The following is a 19,299-nucleotide window of genomic DNA, read 5'->3' as shown; positions in this document are numbered from 1 at the left end:
GGGAAACCAAAGCATTCCAAAGTAGCAAGGAGAAAGGCTAGCCCAGACAGTCAAAATCATTTTCAGTGTCTAAAGAGCTCTTTCACCAGCTTGCCTTGATCTGGATGTACCAAAGATGTAAGAATGGACTATTTTTAGTAGCTGAGCTTTTTATTTTTGACTGGCACCATGGCTCATCTTTAGAAACAGTGGAAGCTCTCATTCAGTTCACACAATATTGCCCAATACAAACTGAACATAGCTCAGAGGTGGGCCACTATCTACTGTGATGCTTCAGTGGATGATATGGTAAGCTTTAGTCACACAGTCAGTGTCATGTTCTACCCAGGCTGCGGAGCTGCATGTCTTTTGTTTCCCTGTCTTGCTGTGGTCCATTTCTGGATTTATGTATGATCAGTCCTGAACCTCTGATTCCTTGATTCCAGTCTTGCTCTTTGCTTCAGCTCTGTTTCCTTTATAAGGTGTGCCCCATCCGTGTGTTCTGTTTGTCTCGGTCTGCAGTCCACAGGTATGTCTCTCTGATATGTGTAGAGATTCAGTGTTCAGTTTATTAGTACTTCCGTAGGCAGGCTTTAGCATTAGGACCCACCGTCATTGGAGTACTTTGGCGTAGTGGTGGGCTAAGCATACTATGGTCATAAGATGTGACTGAATCTCCAATAGTTATCATATAGTCCTAGGCTAGTTCCTGTATTTATGTGTGTCAGTCCTGTCCTGAATCGCCGGTAGAGGGGTGTCCTGTCTTGAATCGCCGGTAGAGGGGTGTCCTGTCTTGAATCGCTGGTAGAGGGGTGTCCTGTCTTGAATCGCCGGTAGAGGGGTGTCCTGTCTTGAATCGCCGGTAGAGGGGTGTCCTGTCTTGAATCGCCGGTAGAGGGGTGTCCTGTCTTGAATCGCCGGTAGAGGGGTGTCCTGTCTTGAATCGCCGGTAGAGGGGTGTCCTGTCTTGAATCCCTGGTAGAGGGGTGTCCTGTCCTGTATCCCCTTACACAATATTTTTTCAAACGTAACAAGTAACAGCTGAACTGATATATCATTTTCAACACTTGTTGCCAAGGAAATGCAGTTCTGAAAAATACTTGGAACTAGTTGGAAAATACTTATTACCCTTTGAAAATACCATAACACTGTATTTCTAAATCCTCTCTAAAATCTTGCTTCAACTGTCATCTGCATCCAGTAAATGAATTAATGCACAATAAGACACCCAATGAGAGGACATTCACCTGGAAGAGAAAAATGTTAACCATATCCTATTAAAAATTAGGTAAAAAGATCCAATCGACAACAACCCATCTTTTTGGATCCTAAATACGTTGAATGTTTTTTTTGTTTACAGCCCAATTCTCTAAACCACCACTGGATAATTCTATTGAAGTGACATCTGGTTAAAAGAAAACCTGATCTGTGAATTAGTATATTCCGTGGAAAGACAGAGAGAACTTTCATAAATACATCCACGGTCTTTACAGGACAAATACATTTTACAAAAATACCACAAACATTTTAATAATCAGGTAGTTGTGAGTACTTAGAAATAGTTGAGCGAACAAACTAAAAAACATAAAAGGCACACATACAAATTCCTGGGTTGATGACAGAATAATAATGGCCAATAAATATACAAAACTGCGCAAGAATTCAGCACATACTCAGCGAATACTAAGGTGGGCTAAGCAATATAGTGCCAGATAGTGTGATGGAATCCCCCAATATTTATGGCTCATGTTTTTTTAATTGGTATACGCTGGGTATCCGCTGAATTCTTGCTTTTAATTGTGACTATTAGATTTGCGACTCAGGATTTGGTTGATTTCTCTCCATTATTTCCCTACTTTTGTTAAGTCACAGCTCAACTTGATTGATTGTCAACATTAGTAAGAGTGGGATGAAGAGAATACAGAGGACTTGAGGGCAGGAAATTAATATGCTATTTTTATTGCTTATTTGTCAGAGACGCCAGTTTTCTTTAGATAAAAACAAAGAATAAAAACTTCAAGTAGTTTTACAAACAAATTAGCTATATAGGCAAAGGAACAATTTAATTGTATGTACCCTGATGATCTTGGTTCAGCGTTCTTTTGAGACTCTATGTTCTTCCATGTGTTTTTGCCCCCCAGCCAGCACTATATGTATTTATGCCCCCAGTGTTCCCTTCAGACAGTGTGTGCAAGCAAAGCACAGGTAAGCAGGGCCTCTGTGGACACAGTTGCTGCAGGCTTTTGCCCTGCATTAAAGACAGTCCTGGCGGCTGATTATTTTCAGACATTTTTGGCCGAAATGTTTAGGCCACCGATATTTTGGTGCATCCCTAGTACTGAAAATAATTCACTAGCACTCTACTGTTGGAGAAGCCTGCTTGACCCTATATTATGCATAATTGAAATCAGTGAGTTAAATAGGACACTGGCAAGGCATACTTTAGTGGATCAACTTCATTCATTAAAATATAATAATGGTACTGTAAATTGCAACCCAAGTGTTCATGTTTCCAATACCATTCTATATGGTTGCCACCTTTCTTTAAGATGTTTTATCTGGGGTATTTTCTACTATGCCAAATTGGCAGTCAAATCATGGATGATAAATTTCAAATGGCGGATTACATTTTATCAGATACTTAGGACTGAATTCACAAACTTAAGACCAAGTCTGTTAACTCAGCTATTTGTGAAAAAGGGTAAGACAGCTAAAATATATTGCCTAGCCTACAACTAAGTTCACTCACATCAAGTGAAATACAATAAATCTGATTTGACTTTAGTTAATTTTGAGTTCACAGGTGAACTTACAGATTGAAAAACCTAATTTTGCAGCTAGGATGTTTGACAGTATAACAGCCCCACATTATCAAATGCATTTTTTTTCAAGCTCTACGGAGCAGTGTGTTCCTACAGTTCTGTTTTACAGATCGACTTAGCTGGATGTGCAGCTCATTCTGGCACAACTCCTCCTGCCAGCCATGCATATTCATTCATACCATGGGACCAATTTCCCCCCTGAACAATTTGCAACTCATTTTTATGCCATTGGTCTGTTACGACATTTAATTAGCTTGTTCTCCCCTACTCTCACAAGTATAGTCCCTGTAAGACTTATTTCAAGAAGCTAAATGCTTAAATCGGTTTCATAATAGAACGAGTCACGCAAAACAAAATGCAACAGTACAACTGAAGCAAACCAGACCAACCAATGAAAGAAATGGTATATGGGCTGCCTTTCGTTTAACATTGCCCTGCAATGGTTATTTCTCGTATATAACAATCCTACCCACGTAAAATCACATTACATAGCCGCCGCCGCCGCCGCCACTTCACAATACTCTTATTATGTATGTACCGTAAAAAACCCAGATGCGCTGCGAGGAATATCAAAAACATTCGAGAACCAACTCCAACTTCCTTATTCTACCATTTCCTGGTTACGGGAGATCACAGAAAACCGATCAATATACGTGGATCATAGCGCCACCCCGCGGCTCCACTAAGGTGACACTCATCAGTGCCACTGTATGACAAGCTCTTTATTGAGTTTATTACTCGAACATCAGCACATCAGTACATCAGGTATGTGCGTGTGCGTGTATATATAATTTTGCATATAATTACATATTTGAGAGGGATGGGGCAGAGAAATGCAAACCATGAACAAACTGGAGATTATTTTAATCAATAAATAGCACCAGTAACACTGGAAGTTGAGGCAGTTGACGTGGGGGTTATGATAAGAAATAGTAATTCAAAAATGCCATTATTGCTTTTAGGACTTGATGACCAAATATTTCCACTAGTGTGGGATGCTTAACCTTAGAGATTTCTTAATGGGGAAGACTGGTCATCTTAGATTTGGGTCCGTACAAACGTTAATAAAATGAAAGAACACTGAAAACAAAGATATTAATGGATCGGCTTAGTCCTCCAGAAGGAGAGGTGATTGAAAGGGGAAGAGTAGTTGATCGTGGAAGGCCATACGTCTCACTGGCGATCTTCAGCTTCACCGCGCTCTGCAGATTCCTCCTTGGTGGATGCTGGTTTGCTCCAGGCTGTCTCCTTATAAACGAACCACACATTGCCTGACCAGATCAGGAAATTCAAAAATCCGAAGAGCTGGTGATGTAGTGGAAGAAAAGTATTGCATCATTAGAAATCAGTAACTATGAGTAATGTGCATACGTGGGAGAAACTCCAGGGTTGACCAGAAATTTCCAGGTGAACTGCTGCTTTCCTGGGTCTCAGAGTAATTTCACAACATCCACTCTCCTTCACTTACACTCCCACTCAAGACCGTTTAGGGGATGCCCTCCCCCATGATTGGCCCTGGCTATGTGGCCAACTAGTCCCCACCTCTCATGGAACAACTCCTCCGGAGGAAGAAGAGATCCAGGTAGTCTGCCCAGGGAAGTTATGCTGGTCCAGTTGTGAATTCTCAGGTTTAAACAACCTATAGCTGAATCCTGATAGTCTATTGCCATACAACAGCACTAGTATGCATACCTGGACACTTCCCAGAGAAGACTACTTGGGGCACTCCTTCTGAGGGAGTGGAGTTGCAAGGGTTGAAACTAGCCACACAGACCAGGAGGGCACAACATAGCCCCATGTAGCTTTGAACGTGTTAGGAGGAAGATTTAGCAGGGAGTGGGTATGGCTACTCTTCCCGAGAGAAAAGAGTAGAGCATTTCACCTGCAGACTCCTGGTCAAATCTTTACAGTTCCCCGGTATGCTGCATGCTACAGTTTTAATTCTTAATTGATTACGACTGAAACAAACAGAATATTAGTCATTTAGTCATGTGCTATTAAAGTTGCTGTCCAATTTAGAATTTCTAGTAAACAGTGTGTGCTAACCAAAACAAACGTCAGCAGATCTGACATTTTATTCTTTCCTAACATCACATAAAAATACAGAAACTTTTAAGAAATCCTTTCAATTTGTATGAGTCTATCATTGCCTGCTTATGTCACATGGTATTTCCCCATGTTACGTGATAAACAAATTATTTTGTGGTGAAGGTTTGGACATTCAACAACACTAGGAATTATTTCTGTAATAAATTTAGAAGTAGATGGAGTAGTAAATGGAACACAACTAAACATTAATATGTAATGATTATGGTAGAAAGTAAAAGTGTTTTAATTATGAAAAGAGGTAATGATTGAAGGACCCTTAACTATTCTTACCACAGATATGTTGGCTAGGCCAAAGTATGGTGTAGTACCAAGACTGCATGTGGCTTTCTCCAGTTGGCACACTGGCATTGGTGATAGTAGGCTATAGGGATGAGTGGCCAGTTTCACATCCATCAGACCCTTTCCCCAGGCTGAAGCTGCCACCAGCCACAGGAAGGCAAAGACTCCAGTCACACATAGGTCCTGCAGGAAAATTGTAGGCATCCTTTTAATATTTATATATATATTGCATAGGTTTATGGATATTGCTAAATATTAGCCCATGTGATTAGCCCACATACCGTTCGGTTTCCCTATGTTACACAGCATTCAGTGTCTTAAAGGCTCACAGTGCATATTAATCCAGTGAAGATGGCAGGCTCGGAGAAGCCAATGGTAACTACATCTCTGTCTGCATGTTTAAGCGCATAGTGTTAGTTTGTGTATGGTGTTAGACGTGTGTGTCTGCGTATAATGTGTGTATGTTGGTGTACACGCAGTCCTCACAAGTTACCTGTGTCTGACTGCTGGGAAATGATGTCATATATCCTGGCGTTCAGACCCAGTCAGCATGCTGGGACTGCGGGAACACTGATACCGATTTGTACCTGGGTATTATTGGGCTTTTCTACAATTATACCCAATAATTTATGGTACTATGTGCACATATTAAAAGAAATCACAGAAAATGCAGGTCTCATGCCCCAGATATTTTGGAAACCTAGCAACGCTTCTGTAATAGAAATATTTTTTTATCCATAGCTGTTTTCAGTATCCCTCTCTTACATACCACGATAGGCACTCTACGGATCTGGGTGTATTGTTCATGGAACCGCAGATAAATAACCAGTGCCAGCATAGAGTACAGGAAAGAAAAAACTCCCATTGTGACAAAGAACTCTGCAGGAGCAGAAAAATCCCCAGAGAGGTGCATAACACGTTTTTCTATATCGGCACAAGCTGGCATCTCATATCGCAGACGATATAGTCTACAAAAACAAAAAGACAGAATGTTGCTTGTACAGCATGACAGTTTTCATTAGGATACTAGTTACATTTTGAAATGTGTTAACATTACAGGGTACTAACTCTCTTTTAAGAGTCAGTCTCTTTTAACATAAGAGTATTTTTGTGCTAATAAAACAATATTTAATAAATAAAAAACACTAATAAACATTTGAGATATGTGGATTCTCCCTTGCTGATTTGCTTGGATGACATTTTATGCTCTCATTGGAAATTGGGTTACATGTATGTTTTCATTGCATAATAGGGCCATATTATCTACAAGATATTTGAGTTGGGGTTATAATTAAAGAAGGACTATGACATATAAAAGAACCATGGAGATGCTTTGTGCAACTTTTGTGTACGGGTCCCCGGTGGAGCGTTTGGAGAGGAGGGCCGGCCATTACTCCAACTTCAGTTTTTGAAAGAGACTCGATATCTGCATCATCCAACCACAAGGGGGCTATTAAGAAGAGAGGAAGTTCCTATGTTCCCCCAGGACAAGGCAATCCCTGAGTCAAGTGTGGGTTTAACTTCCTGGACCTGTGTTTGTTATCTGGGCAGAAAAGCGTAGCCAAAGTGGACGTTGGTGAGGGCAAAGCTTTATTTTTTCTGATTTTGTTTGGGGGATTTTTGTTTTGTGCACATATAACTAATACACACAGTTTGCTGAAATTAAGTGTTCCTGAGCCTCGTTGCCCTTAGGACCCCAAAAAGGTAGTGATCCTCCCTTACCATGGTTTTGTCACAGAGATCCACACACCATGAGGCCTTTTACATAGGCAGACAATTATGACTGCAACAAATTATTACAGAATTTATGCTATAAAGTCTAAAATCATTTTAAGAGTTACTTGTGTGCTGTGCCAAAGGATTAGGAGGAGGATTGCAACTTTCTGGTCTCGGGACAAACCCAGCTTAATTACTCTGTAATAAAGACCCTGAGGCACACCAGATGGCACACTAAATATATGTTAAACGTGCAGAACACATTCTCAAATGGAAGAGACAAGATGCAGGTAGAATCACAGTATCCCCAGATATATAATGTCCATTACCACATCGGCATGTATCTATTGAGTGCGTCAAAAGAGAGTACCACTACAAGGTTACTGAATTTTGAAAGTCCGCATGGAGGGTGGTCCCCCTTAGAGTCTTTCCCACTCCTCCAATTTTTTCTTTAACATTCTTTAACAATGACTAAATACAGATCACATAGTTTAGTTTTCTATGGGGTGCAACTTAACTAGGTCCACTGAGACAGACATTACCCCATAACCACCCCCCTTCTTTTTTCTGTCCCCCATCCTTTTTACTGTGAAAAAATCAATACGCTTTGATTTGAGAAAAGAAAAAAACTACTTTGTATATAGGCGAGCTGATCTATGATTAAGCCACTAAGGGTGTAACACATGTGACTTCTCCTGCCATAATCCTTTTACAATATTGGAATAAGGCTTGGATCTTACTTGGAACTTCATTGGTGTCATTTTGGAATTTGCTATTCTACTATGAGTTACGCAAGTATCAGCTCATATATTTACAAAGTTTCAGAACGCACATCACCATATGTCCTGTTTACCAAAAAGTAAAAAAAAGAGAACTGTATAGAAAACGTGTTAATAGGAATAAAATATTCTGCTTAAAACATGTCCCCAGATGCTTGTTTGAGGCGTAAGATTTAAAATCAGAAAAAACATGAGAGTGGCACAAAATCTGAGCAGTTCTGGGATAATTGCCTCTGCTGACCTTGCATGACATCCCTCGCAAGGAATCACATTGGTGTTACCTGAAAGGGTACCCAAAGGGCACAGATATAAGATTTATTTCAGTTTCTGTTTCCTTGCACGTAACTGTGGCTGCTGTTTCTCCACTATACGAGCCACAACTTCCAAAGGCAAAGATAGCAAAGAGCTGAGATAGAAGGGAGAAAGATTAATAAGAGATAAAGACAACAAAGTCAAAGAAGGATATGGTAAGTAAAGGAATAGATATGGTGGTTATTTACAAATTAGATATATAACCATTTATTTAACCATATGAACCACATTGTGCAGGGTAAAACCTGCCCTTTCCCACTCAAAGAGGCTCTTCATAAAGCATAGCTGATGACATAAGATTTCTTCTTTCACATGTCTTCTGTTACATACTCTTTTAACAAACATTCATTACATTTCCCTTCATCGCCAGCTTATTGATTGCAACCTCTGTGTGTCATCTATGACTAAGTAAAGTGTCTGCTGCTCCAGGAAACAGAAGTTTCCAATGCATTGAAGAAAAGAAAAGTGAGATTACTAAGGCAGCAGGCTGGATCCACACGTTACATTTCCATACTTCCTGCCGGTGGCCACACACTGCAAGACCTTATCTGCTAGTGAAGGAGCAGTATCTGTAAGTGTCAGCCACCAGCCCAATGTGCCAAATGGCCACTCTGGACATGTCACTGTGCTTATCAAGGGCAAACCCAAGTAAGTTTTTCTTTTGCAAGATGGTCTGAGCTGGCCCTCCATATTACATAGATAATGTCAGAGATATGTGAGAAACTCTCACAAGAAAAAACAGTTTACTGTGGTTTGCCGTTTAAAATCTTTAGTGCTATCTGTTTTATTTTTCCTATTTGCTCTATCCCCTTATCTCCTGACATATATTCTGCCGTTTTTCATTATTATTCAGCGGTGTTCTGTTATTTATTTGTGTCTGACGTGATTTCAATGTCATTTTTTCATTTTCATTCCATGCACTGTAATGTTTGTAATAAGGATTGATGTCGTAATGCACATTACTAGTTATCTCAAATAACACTTTCCCGATTAATAAAGAAATCTAAATAAACAGATGCACCATAAAGTACTATGTAAATATTTTCACGATTCCCATGAAATAAAAAGAAAATATGAATTTAAAATGCAATCCAACCTTCATTAAAAAATTAAATGTTAGCAATATATTAAAAAAAAAATCTTTAGTGCAATCAGGGAGCTAAAATTGTAAACACTGTTGCACTTTTTAGTAAATAGACCTACTTATTCTACATTTTCTCACACACACTCTTCAGACGGGAAAAAAATATTACGCAGGAACTAGAAACTGAATGCTCAAACACCGAAAAAATCTCAAACGAACGATATATTAATTAGAATGCCATGACCTTGGATCAAAGGCTGTTTTGTGACACACATTATATATATATATATATATATATATATATATATATATATAATCTGTAAAAGAAATTCTCATTTCGCCCTTATGTTGCGTGAAAGGCATGGCTTGAGAAGAGGGGCCACTGTGAGAGCTGAAGGATGTCTGGCATTTGGTTTATGGAGTTGGTGGAAAGGTTAATAACTGGGATAGATTCCTACAGAGCGGTGAAATGTGAGAACAGCTATTTGTGGGAGGCATACACCGCCTGGGACTGGGGGAGGGATACGCATCTCTCAGCTGGCAATGGCTTATGCTAAAGATGGGCAGTGGGATATGTTTTTTAGGGTTGACACAAAACTTATATTAGTATTTAGCTGATTGAAAGCTGATGAAAAATAGTTTGACAGATAAATTATCTATAGCATGGGAGAGGGTTTTGTATATTCACTAATCTCAGAATTTTTAAATTTGGTTATCTTGAGGTTATCAGTGGTAGATAATGTGCACAGCTAAGAGGGATTGAAATTATATTTAATAGTGATGTGACGAATACCATTACCTGCAACAATGCAATATATTTGCTGGATAAGAAGAGACATTTCAACAATGCCCACCTCTCTATTCTGTCACCCAACATACAATGACAAGGCAGAGACATTCCATGCACCTTTCTTACCCATTCCAGCAATTTAATGAATCCCAATGGCTCCTCCAACCTCCTCCAACGCAGCCCAATCAGTGGGTTCTAGTGAAGTTAGGAAGAGGTAAGTATACCATTGCTAGTGAAAACCCACACCAACCCCCACCTTGTGTGCCCACTCTTGCTACCTTCTTGACCCAGCCTCCTTGCGTGCCTTCTCTGTCCATTGTTGTAGGGGACATGGTTGTAGACATGGTCGTAATCCAGCGGTGTCCAACCGTAAAAGGTTTGAATCCAAAGGTCTCAACAAAAAGGGTTTAGGTTTCCAAATACAGATCTGCTGTACCTCCACTTTAATCTCTATACAGTGAGTTACTCCTCTTCAATAAAGTCCCTATAGTTTTGTACCTCTATATCGCTGCACAATTTTCAACATATGCTTTTAATTTTGATATGTTGTAAACAACATAAACAGTATTTCCTTATACTTGTCTATGATTCTGCTTCTCTGTCACTGAAGTATTGGTATGTACACCTATATATCCGATGTATATACTCTTCCCTGTCCTTCTATTCCTCTGCCTTTCTGCCTTCCTCTCCCTATGTCCTTCTATACCCTCCTTTCCCTTTCTCACCTCCTTGCTCCCTCTGTGTCCCTGTTCACTGATCAAAAGGAAACCTAATTCAGAGTAGGACAGTATGAATGCACATGACACCTGATCCCCACACATACACCATCCCAAAACAGGACATAGGCAGTGAACAGTATCACAACTGTTAGGGGGCAGGGTAGGCACTGACAACTGTTACTAGGTTTAGCATTGGGGACATAGAGTGGCTGCAGGTTTCACAGTTCAGCCAATAGATTGAATAAATTTCCATCTGTAGCTATTTGTAGGCCTTCATGCTAACATTGAATGTTTAACTAGAGAGTATTGTATGATATTAAAATACATATGAATATATGATATCAAAGAATAAAGTATTTCTGTAGAGATATTTACATTTGGATGGGAGATATAATTTGTGTGTGCAGCCTGTGATACACCCATTGTGCATTGTATACATATACAGTGAAGAAAAAAATTATTTGATCCCCCTGCTGATTTTGTACTTTTGCCCACTGACAAATTTTAATGATAGGTTTATTTTACTCAGTGAAATAAGTATTTGATGCCTTATCAGATTCCAAACTCTCCACCATGGCCAAGACCAAAGAGCTGTCCAAAGATGTCAGGGACAAGATTGTAGATCTACACAAGGCTGGAATGGGCTACAAGACCATCGCCAAGCAGCTTGGTGAGAAGATGACAACAGTTGGTGCGATTATTCGCGAATGGAAGAAACACAAAGTAACTGTCAATTTCCCTCGTTCTGGGGCTCCATGCAAGTTCTCACTTCGTGGAGTTTCAATGATCATGAGAACGGTGATGCCCAGAACCACACAGGAGGATCTTGTCAATGATCTCAAGGCAGCTGGGACCATAGTAACCAGAAAACAATTGGTTACACACTACACCGTGAAGGACTGAAATCCTGCAGCACCTGCAAGGTCCCCCTGCTCAAGAAAGCACATGTACAGGCCCGTCTGAAGTCTGCCAGTGAACATCTGAATGACTGGCTGAAAAAGTTGTGGTTAGATGAGACCAAAATTTAGCTATTTGGCATCAACTCAGCTCGCCGTGTTTGGAGGAGGAGGAATGCTGCCTATGACCCCAAGAACACCATCCCCACGGTCAAACATGAAGATGGAAACATTATGCTTTGGGGGTGTTTTTCCGCTTAGGGGACAGGACAACTTCACTGCATCAAAGGGACAATGGATGGGGCCATGTACCGTTAAATCTTGAGTGAGAACCTCCTTCCATCAGCCAGGGCATTGAAAATGGGTCGTGGATGGGTATTCCAGCACGACAATGACTCAAAACAAAAAAATGGCCAAGGCAACAAAGGATTGGCTCAAGAAGAAACACATAATTGTCCTGGAATGGCCTAGTCTGTCTCCAGACTTTAATCCCATAGAAAATCTGTGGAGGGAGCTGAAGGTCAGCCTCGAAACCTTAACGACTTGGAGAGGATCTGCAAAGAGGAGTGGGACAAAATCCCTCCTGATATGTGTGCAAACTACAAGAAACGTCTGACCTCTGTGATTGCCAACAAGGGTTTTGCCACTAAGTCATGTTTTGCAAAGGGGTCAAATACTTATTTTACTGAGTAAAATGCAAATCAATTTATAATTTATTTGAAATTCGTTATTCTGGAATTTTTTTTTTTTTTTCAAAATCCAAAGTTTATTGGGGTTTTCAAAATTCTTTACAGGATGGGGGAAGGAGGGGTACAGAAGGCAAAAAAGGGGAAGGGGGAAAGGGGCAAGGGACAAAGGAAAAGGAAATAATACAGCATTTGCAATATAACATGCCAGCAAGACACAGTGTATAAAATGAGCATACACAAAGGTGACAGGCGAAAACATCCCGAAACAAACATGACCAGGCACCCATCCGAGCATAGACAATGCAAATAGGGAAAAAGAAACATACACCCCTAACGAGTGAGGCAATCATGGAGTGCGCCTACCCAAGAAGGAGAGCCAGTGGAACCAGGTAGCGGTGTAAGCCTCCCTCTGTTTAAGAGAAGTGGCGGAAAGGTCCTCAATCACCCTAATGTCCTCTACTTTGGACATCCAGGCATGGAGCGTCGGAGGATGGACCGACTTCCAGTTGAGAGGGATAAGGCATCTCGCTGCATCAAGCAAGTGACGCACGACTGATTTCTTATAACGCGAAACAGGGAGCGACATGTGGTGTAAAAGCATGGACAGCGCCTGGTAAGGCGGGGGTGAGTCAGTAAGCTCTGCGATAACCCGGTATACCTCCTTCCAAAATACCTGTAGCACGGGACAGGCCCACCAGATGTGAAGCATGGTACCAACATCACGGCCGCACCGCCAACAGCATACGGAGGCTGTCGGGAACATGGCATGTAACTTCTCGGGTGTGCGGTACCAGAGGGACAGGATTTTATAATTAGCCTCCTGTACCTTGGTGGCTCTAGAACTCTGATGGGTGAGGGAGAATATCTTGGTCCAGTCAGCGTCGGAGAGTCGTACGTCACATACAGATTCCCAAGTCAGGCAAAATGAAGGGGGCGAGTCCGTCAACCCAGACAGCAGCAATGAGTAGAGCATGGAGATGGCCCCCGCCGGCGGGCGCTTCTGAGTGCATAAGGTCTCAAATACCGTGAGGCCCCTGTACAGGCTCTGCTGATTAGGAAGGGAGGAGACATAGTGCGTTATTTGAAGGTAAGTGAAGCGATCCAGCATGGACGGTGGTCCGTGTGCGTGGAAAGCTGCAAAGGGCAGCACACCCCGATCACCCAGAAGCATGTGCAAGCGTACAGGCGGAGGAACCCCCAAGAAAATCAATCTCCCTCGGGCACGACCCGGTGCGAAGTCCGGATTCCCCCCGAGGGGCAACATGGGAGAGGGCGACGAAGAGAGCCGGGCCCGGGGACCCACGCTCTTCCAAACCGCCAGGGTGGCGGAAATCAGAGGATGCTGATCCACACCACAGCCGACTCTAGGACCCCATAAAGCATGAAGGACACGACCCCTGAGCGCACCCAGCTCCAGTTCAACCCAGGGCTTAGCAGTCGGGCCAGCAAGATTCCATTCTAGGATGCGCAGCAAGTGGACAGCCCGATAATATGATTGAAAATCGGGAAGAGCCAAGCCCCCACGGGACTTAGGGCGAGTGAGTTGCGAAAATTTCTGTCGGGGCTCTTATTGCCCCAGACAAACCTAGTGACAGACGAACGGAGTGACGAAAAGAAAATGCGCGGCAGCCAGATCGGAAGGGTTTGAAATAAATACAGCGCTCTCGGGAGCAGATTCATTTTAACCACATTGACCCTACCAATCCAGGAGAGGAAGCGAGGCGTCGGCTAGCACAGAGAGCAACGGTGCAAAATTAGCCCGGTAAAGGTGCGCAAGGTCGGCAGTCAACCAAATCCCTAAATATCGCATACGGTCCGAACACCACCGAAAGGAGAAGCTAGACACGAGCGACGGGACCAAAACAGGGGGAACAGAGATATTGAGAATCTCAGACTTGGTGTAGTTAATCTTGAGATTCGATAGGGACCCATAAAGGTGAAACTCACGCATTATATTCGGCAAGGTAATGCTGGGGTTGGACACAACAAAGAGGAGGTCATCTGCATACGCCACCACCTTGTGGTGAGCGTCCCCTGCGCAATATCCCTGTATGTCGGCGTTAGCTCTTATTGCCTCCAAAAACGGTTCGAGGGACAATAGGAGAAGCATTGGGGACAAGGGGCAACCCTGTCTGGTGCCGTTCCTAATCCCCACCGGGGGTGACAAGGCGCCGTTAATTCGAATACGGGCGGTAGGCGTGGTGTATAGAGCCCCAATCCAGGCCAACATAGCAGGGCCCAGGCCCTGATGCTCCAAAGTCGCCCGCAGGAATGTCCAGTCCACCCTGTCAAACGCTTTTTCAGCGTCGGTGGACAGGAGCAGGACCCCGCGATCCTCCTTCTTCGCCCTATGTATGACGTTAAGCACCCTGACCGTATTATCGCGTGCTTCACGGTGGGGAACAAAACCCAGTAGGGGGAGAAACCGGGCCAACCTGAGGGCCATCATCTTGGCGAACAATTTTAGGTCAGCGTTAAGCAACGATATGGGCCTGTAGCTCTGGCACAGGCTAGGGTCCTTCCCCTCCTTGGGAATAACAGCAATCGTGGCAGACAGAGCCTGGGGCGGAAAACAGAGGCCCTCCTGGACGGAGTTAAGAGCCCGCACAAGGTAAGGGAGTAGCCGGGCCGAAAAGGTCTTGTAGTACCCCAAGGGCAAACCGTCCGGCCCCGGGCATTTACCCCGTTGGCTGGATTTCATTGCCAGGGAAAGTTCCTCAACCGTAAAAGGGTCTTCCAGGGAGGAAGCCTGCTCAGGGGTAAGCCGGCGGCGAACATTACGGCTAAGGTACTCAGATACCCGCGCCAGCACCTCCGGCCGGCCGTCTCGGGGGTCCCCCGCCCGTATGTTATAGAGTGAGGTGTAGAAGGCATGGAATGGTTCGGTGATCTTTGCCGGAAAGGGGGAGACCTGACCTCCCACCGACCGAATCTTGTGGATATAGGAGCGACGGTCGAGTGGACGCAGCATTTTAGCAAGCAGGGTACCACATTTGTTGCCGTGCTCGTGGAAAAAACGTTGGCTATAAAGGGAAACCCTTCGGAAACGGGAGTGGAGCAGATCAGCGAGCTTACTCCTCAACGCCGTTAACTCTCGGTAGGACTCAGTAGAGAGAGAGCGTTTGTGCGCAGTTTCCAGAAGGGAGATCTGCCTAGTGAGCAAAACAATTTCACGATTACGTGGCTTCTTCCGTCGCGCCCCTTGCTGTATAAGAAAACCTCTGATCACACTCTTATGGGCCTCCCACAAGACCAGCGGGGACATCCCCTGCGTATCATTGCTCTGGAAGTAATTTTGTAATTCAGTCTCAATCTGGGACACCATAGTCTCGTCCGTCAAAAAAGAGTTATTTAGTCTCCACGACCATTCCCTAGCCCTACAAAGTGGCGACAACATGGTCATGAGCACGGGAGAGTGGTCCGACCACGTCAGCGGCAAAATAGTAGCAGACTGTAAAAGGTCGAGATGGGCGTGGGAGAGGAAGATATAGTCCAGTCGTGAGTAACGATTGTGTGGAGGCTAGAAGAAGGTATAGTCACGGGCCGTGGGGAACAGAGTACGCCAGCAGTCAACCAGAAGGAGTCGTGTCAGGGTGCCGCAGAGTGAGCGCAGGCGACTATCAGGAAGGCAGCTGGAACCGGACGACGTGTCCGACTGTGGAAAAAGGGGGCGTTCAAGTCCCCTCCAGCAACCAGGACACCCTCCTGAAAGGCAGAGAGAGAGGCCGCGATGGATCGCAGAGCAACGTCCTGCCCCTTATTGGGGAGGTAAATACTCGCAGAGGTATAAACGACCTCCGCGATCGTGCCCTTAACAAATGTGTAGCGGCCCGAGGGATCCAATAGGGTGTCCTTAACAACAAAGGGGACCGTACGAGCTATCAGAATGGCCGTGCCCTTGGATTTGGCCTCTACATTATTGCTAAAGAATCCTGTAGGGAAATACGCATCCCTAAGGCTGGGGGCCTGTCCCACTTTAAAATGGGTTTCTTGCAACAGCACGACAGAGGCCATGTGAGACGGAAACTCCCGTAGGGCCCTGGAGCGCTTCTCAGGGATGTTAAGGCCCTTAGCGTTAGCCGAGTAGAACGTTAGGGGCGAAGGCCGGTAGGCCATCGTGTGAGGTGTAGTGGAGGAAGGGAGACGGGGAGGAAGGGAGCGGGGTGGCGAGGTAGGAAAGGAACCGGAGGGTGGGTAAGACGGAGGGAGAGCGGGGGAGAGTGGGAAACGTGTCAAGTACCGGTAAGTATACCGCGCCCCAAGTAGCGGGAGCGGAGACTCCAGTAGGAGGAGTATGACACCAGGTCCCTGAGGGGCAGGAGAGCCGGCAGGCGAGGAAGAGGGAACAACTACCGCAACCACGCGGCAACAGGTGACTTAGTGTAACAATGTAACAAAGCCCCGCCACCCGCCCAAGCAAAACAAGGCAGAATGACAGCACCAAAATAAAGTCACATGTAGATAGGCATAAACAAACCACACCATGGCATATAACACTGAAAGAAAATAATGTATCAACAAATTAAATGAACCCCTTAATGGTGTAGAGAGCACCCAGACGCGTCGTGAGAAAAAAAAAAAAAGGGGGGGGGCGCACCAAATCATAAAAACACTAAGCTCCCCAGCAGCGGGAGAGGCACATCGTGTGCCACCTAGTGGACAAACAGGGAACCGAGGCAGCTGAAGGCAGCATCCAGGCAAATAGACAGCGCAATCCAACATGCGGGCCTGACCTAGGTCGGTGGAGAAGCGAGTGTGGAGGGAGTGGGGAAGAGAAAAAAAAAAACAAACAAAAAAAAACCCTGGCTAAACGAACAAATGAAACGTGTTATGTGACATAGGGCCACCAGGACTGAGTAAGAAAGAAAACAAAAACAGGTGTCTCACGTGAGCCAGGAGCGCGCTGGCGTATGAAATGTCCAAGTCCCTTGGAAAGAAACGCCGAGAAAACGTCAGTTCACGGAGGGAGCCGTGCACCGGGGAGATCAAACTCGGGCGTCCTCTTGCGCAGCACCACGTGGAGAGCGAGGGCGGCCATCTCTGATACGCGAAGGCCTAGGTCTGTGCGGTCGCGGTACAGGGATCCAGTCGAGCCAATCGTCGAAGGACACCTCCGGTAGTTGCAGGGACCGCAGGAAAGGCCCCACGTCTGCGGGCATACGAACCGTGGCCGTGATGTCACCTCTCCGCGCTATTAGGGCAAACGGGTGGCCCCATCTGTAAACGATTTTGTGCTCCTGGAGAACAGCAGTGACGGGTCGTAGAGCCCTTCTGGCCTGTAGGGTGTAGCGAGAGAGGTCTTGGAAGAGGGACGCTTCTGCTGTGCAGAAGCGTCCTCCTCCGAGGCCTGGGAATCAGCGTGGGTCTGCGCCATATTGGAATCGGCGTGCTCAGGTTGCAGCAGCGCCGGCGTGTGGAAATACTCCCTCAGGGAGGATGATGGAGGTCGGGAACTGGTCCCCGGTGTGGCAGGGTCGGTAGGCACCTTTTTATTCCTGCCCATGGTGCGGTATGCGGGTGTGCGAGCGGTCGATCAGAGGCAGGTGGCGCGGAGCTCAACAGTTAAGCGGCCATCTTCGTCGCCAGGCCAGCCACGCCCCCTTTTTGTTGTTATTCTGTCTTTCACTGTTCATATAAACCTACGTACAAAATCAGCAGGGGAGCAAATATTTTTTGAACACTTGCAATCATGTGGATGTAACTAATACCAAACCAGGGATGTCTAAACAGCCCTGGTATCTGTGTTTGGCCATGTGGTACATGTAACCATTAAACCCTTCAGTCCCAGACATTGTAAAGTGTAATTGCTTGTATTGGCAATTTCCGCGAGAGCGATAAAAAAAAAAAAAAGTGTCTCTCTTTCACATTTTGAAATGTTGGGAGGTATGGTACTGGTAGCAACCTAAATGCTGACTCAGTATCTGCTTTTGCTAAAAATGAACCCTTGCCACAAGACGTAACCCATACTAAAGCATCCTCAAAAGACACATATTTAACCAGAAATGTTTCTCTCCCTATCTGATAATTTAGTGATTCCCTTTTTGGAAAGGACAAATGTTGAATTAACCTGAATGAACCAAACTCCTTTTTGGCTTCCACCCTCCCCAACAATTGTGTAACTCCTTCTTATCATCTTCCACTGACTTTAAGGTATTGACCCAAACAATATAATTTTCAGTATACAACAGAACTCTGAAACCTTCATTAAAACCTTCAAATAAAAGTTTAGCCATCCGTCTGGATAACTGCTTAAAAAAGGGGGAGCACCTTAACATTGTCATTGCTTTTTTTTTGAACCTGTTCTCTACCTGCTTGACTTCCCCTGTTTTTCTGAAAATACCTATAAGCTGCTTGACTGCCTGCACAAAATGTACATTTGTGTTTAAATTTGAATGAATTCAACAACTTACACTGAGATTCATTAAAAGCCCAGCACTCACCTTTCCACCATTCCTAAATTGCTTCCTACTACTAGATGCGTATCTTACATAGTTACATAGTTACATAGTTACATAGGCTGAAAAAAGACATGCGTCCATCAAGTTCAGCCTTTCCTATATCTGTTAATTTGTTGCTGTTGATCCAAAAGAAGGCAAAAAACCCCGGCTTCGCTCTTTCCAATTTTGCACTAACCAGGGAAAAAAATTCCTTCTTGACCCCAAAATGGCAGTCAGATTTCTCCTTGGATCAATAAGCTGTATCCCCATAATTAAAGATTATATCCCCGAATATTATGTTTTTCCAGGTATCCATCCAGTCGCAGTTTAAACGTCTGTACAGACTCTGATAAAACTACCTCTGCAGGCAGAGAATTCCACATCCTTATTGTCCTTACTGTAAAAAACCCTTTCCTCTGCTTTAGTCTAAATCTCCTTTCTTCCAGTCTAAATGCATGACCACGTGTCCTATGCATAGTCCTGTTTATGAACAGATTTCCACACAATGGTATGTATTGGCCCCGAATATATTTATACAACGTTATCATTTCCCCTCTGAGGCGACGTTTTTCTAAACTAAACAGATTTAAATTAGTTAACCTTTCTTCATAACTATAGTGCTCCATTCCTTTTATTAATTTTGTAGCCCGCCTCTGCACCCTTTCTAGTGCTATGATATCCTTCTTTA

At 44.1% G+C, this 19,299-nt stretch overlaps 1 protein-coding gene across 1 annotated transcript; it reads right to left on the bottom strand.

Moving 5' to 3' along the window:
* Positions 1 to 3,643: 3,643 nt before the first annotated feature.
* SYPL2 (synaptophysin like 2) lies at positions 3,644 to 10,639 on the bottom strand. The gene is made up of 6 exons (XM_053454321.1): positions 10,149 to 10,639; positions 9,997 to 10,065; positions 7,966 to 8,090; positions 5,959 to 6,157; positions 5,181 to 5,372; positions 3,644 to 4,106 (listed from the first exon to the last, which is right to left on the bottom strand). Exons 1-6 carry the CDS (start codon positions 10,212 to 10,214, stop codon positions 3,975 to 3,977), a joined length of 783 nt encoding a protein of 260 aa, XP_053310296.1. The 5' UTR covers positions 10,215 to 10,639; the 3' UTR covers positions 3,644 to 3,974.
* Between the last annotated feature and the right edge of the window lie 8,660 nt (positions 10,640 to 19,299).

This window comes from Spea bombifrons, chromosome 2 (assembly GCF_027358695.1).
Source record: "Spea bombifrons isolate aSpeBom1 chromosome 2, aSpeBom1.2.pri, whole genome shotgun sequence".
NCBI classification, from domain to species: domain Eukaryota; kingdom Metazoa; phylum Chordata; class Amphibia; order Anura; family Pelobatidae; genus Spea; species Spea bombifrons.
The sequence above is the reverse complement of the archived record's forward strand: the minus strand, read 5'-3'. Positions and strand labels throughout refer to the sequence as shown.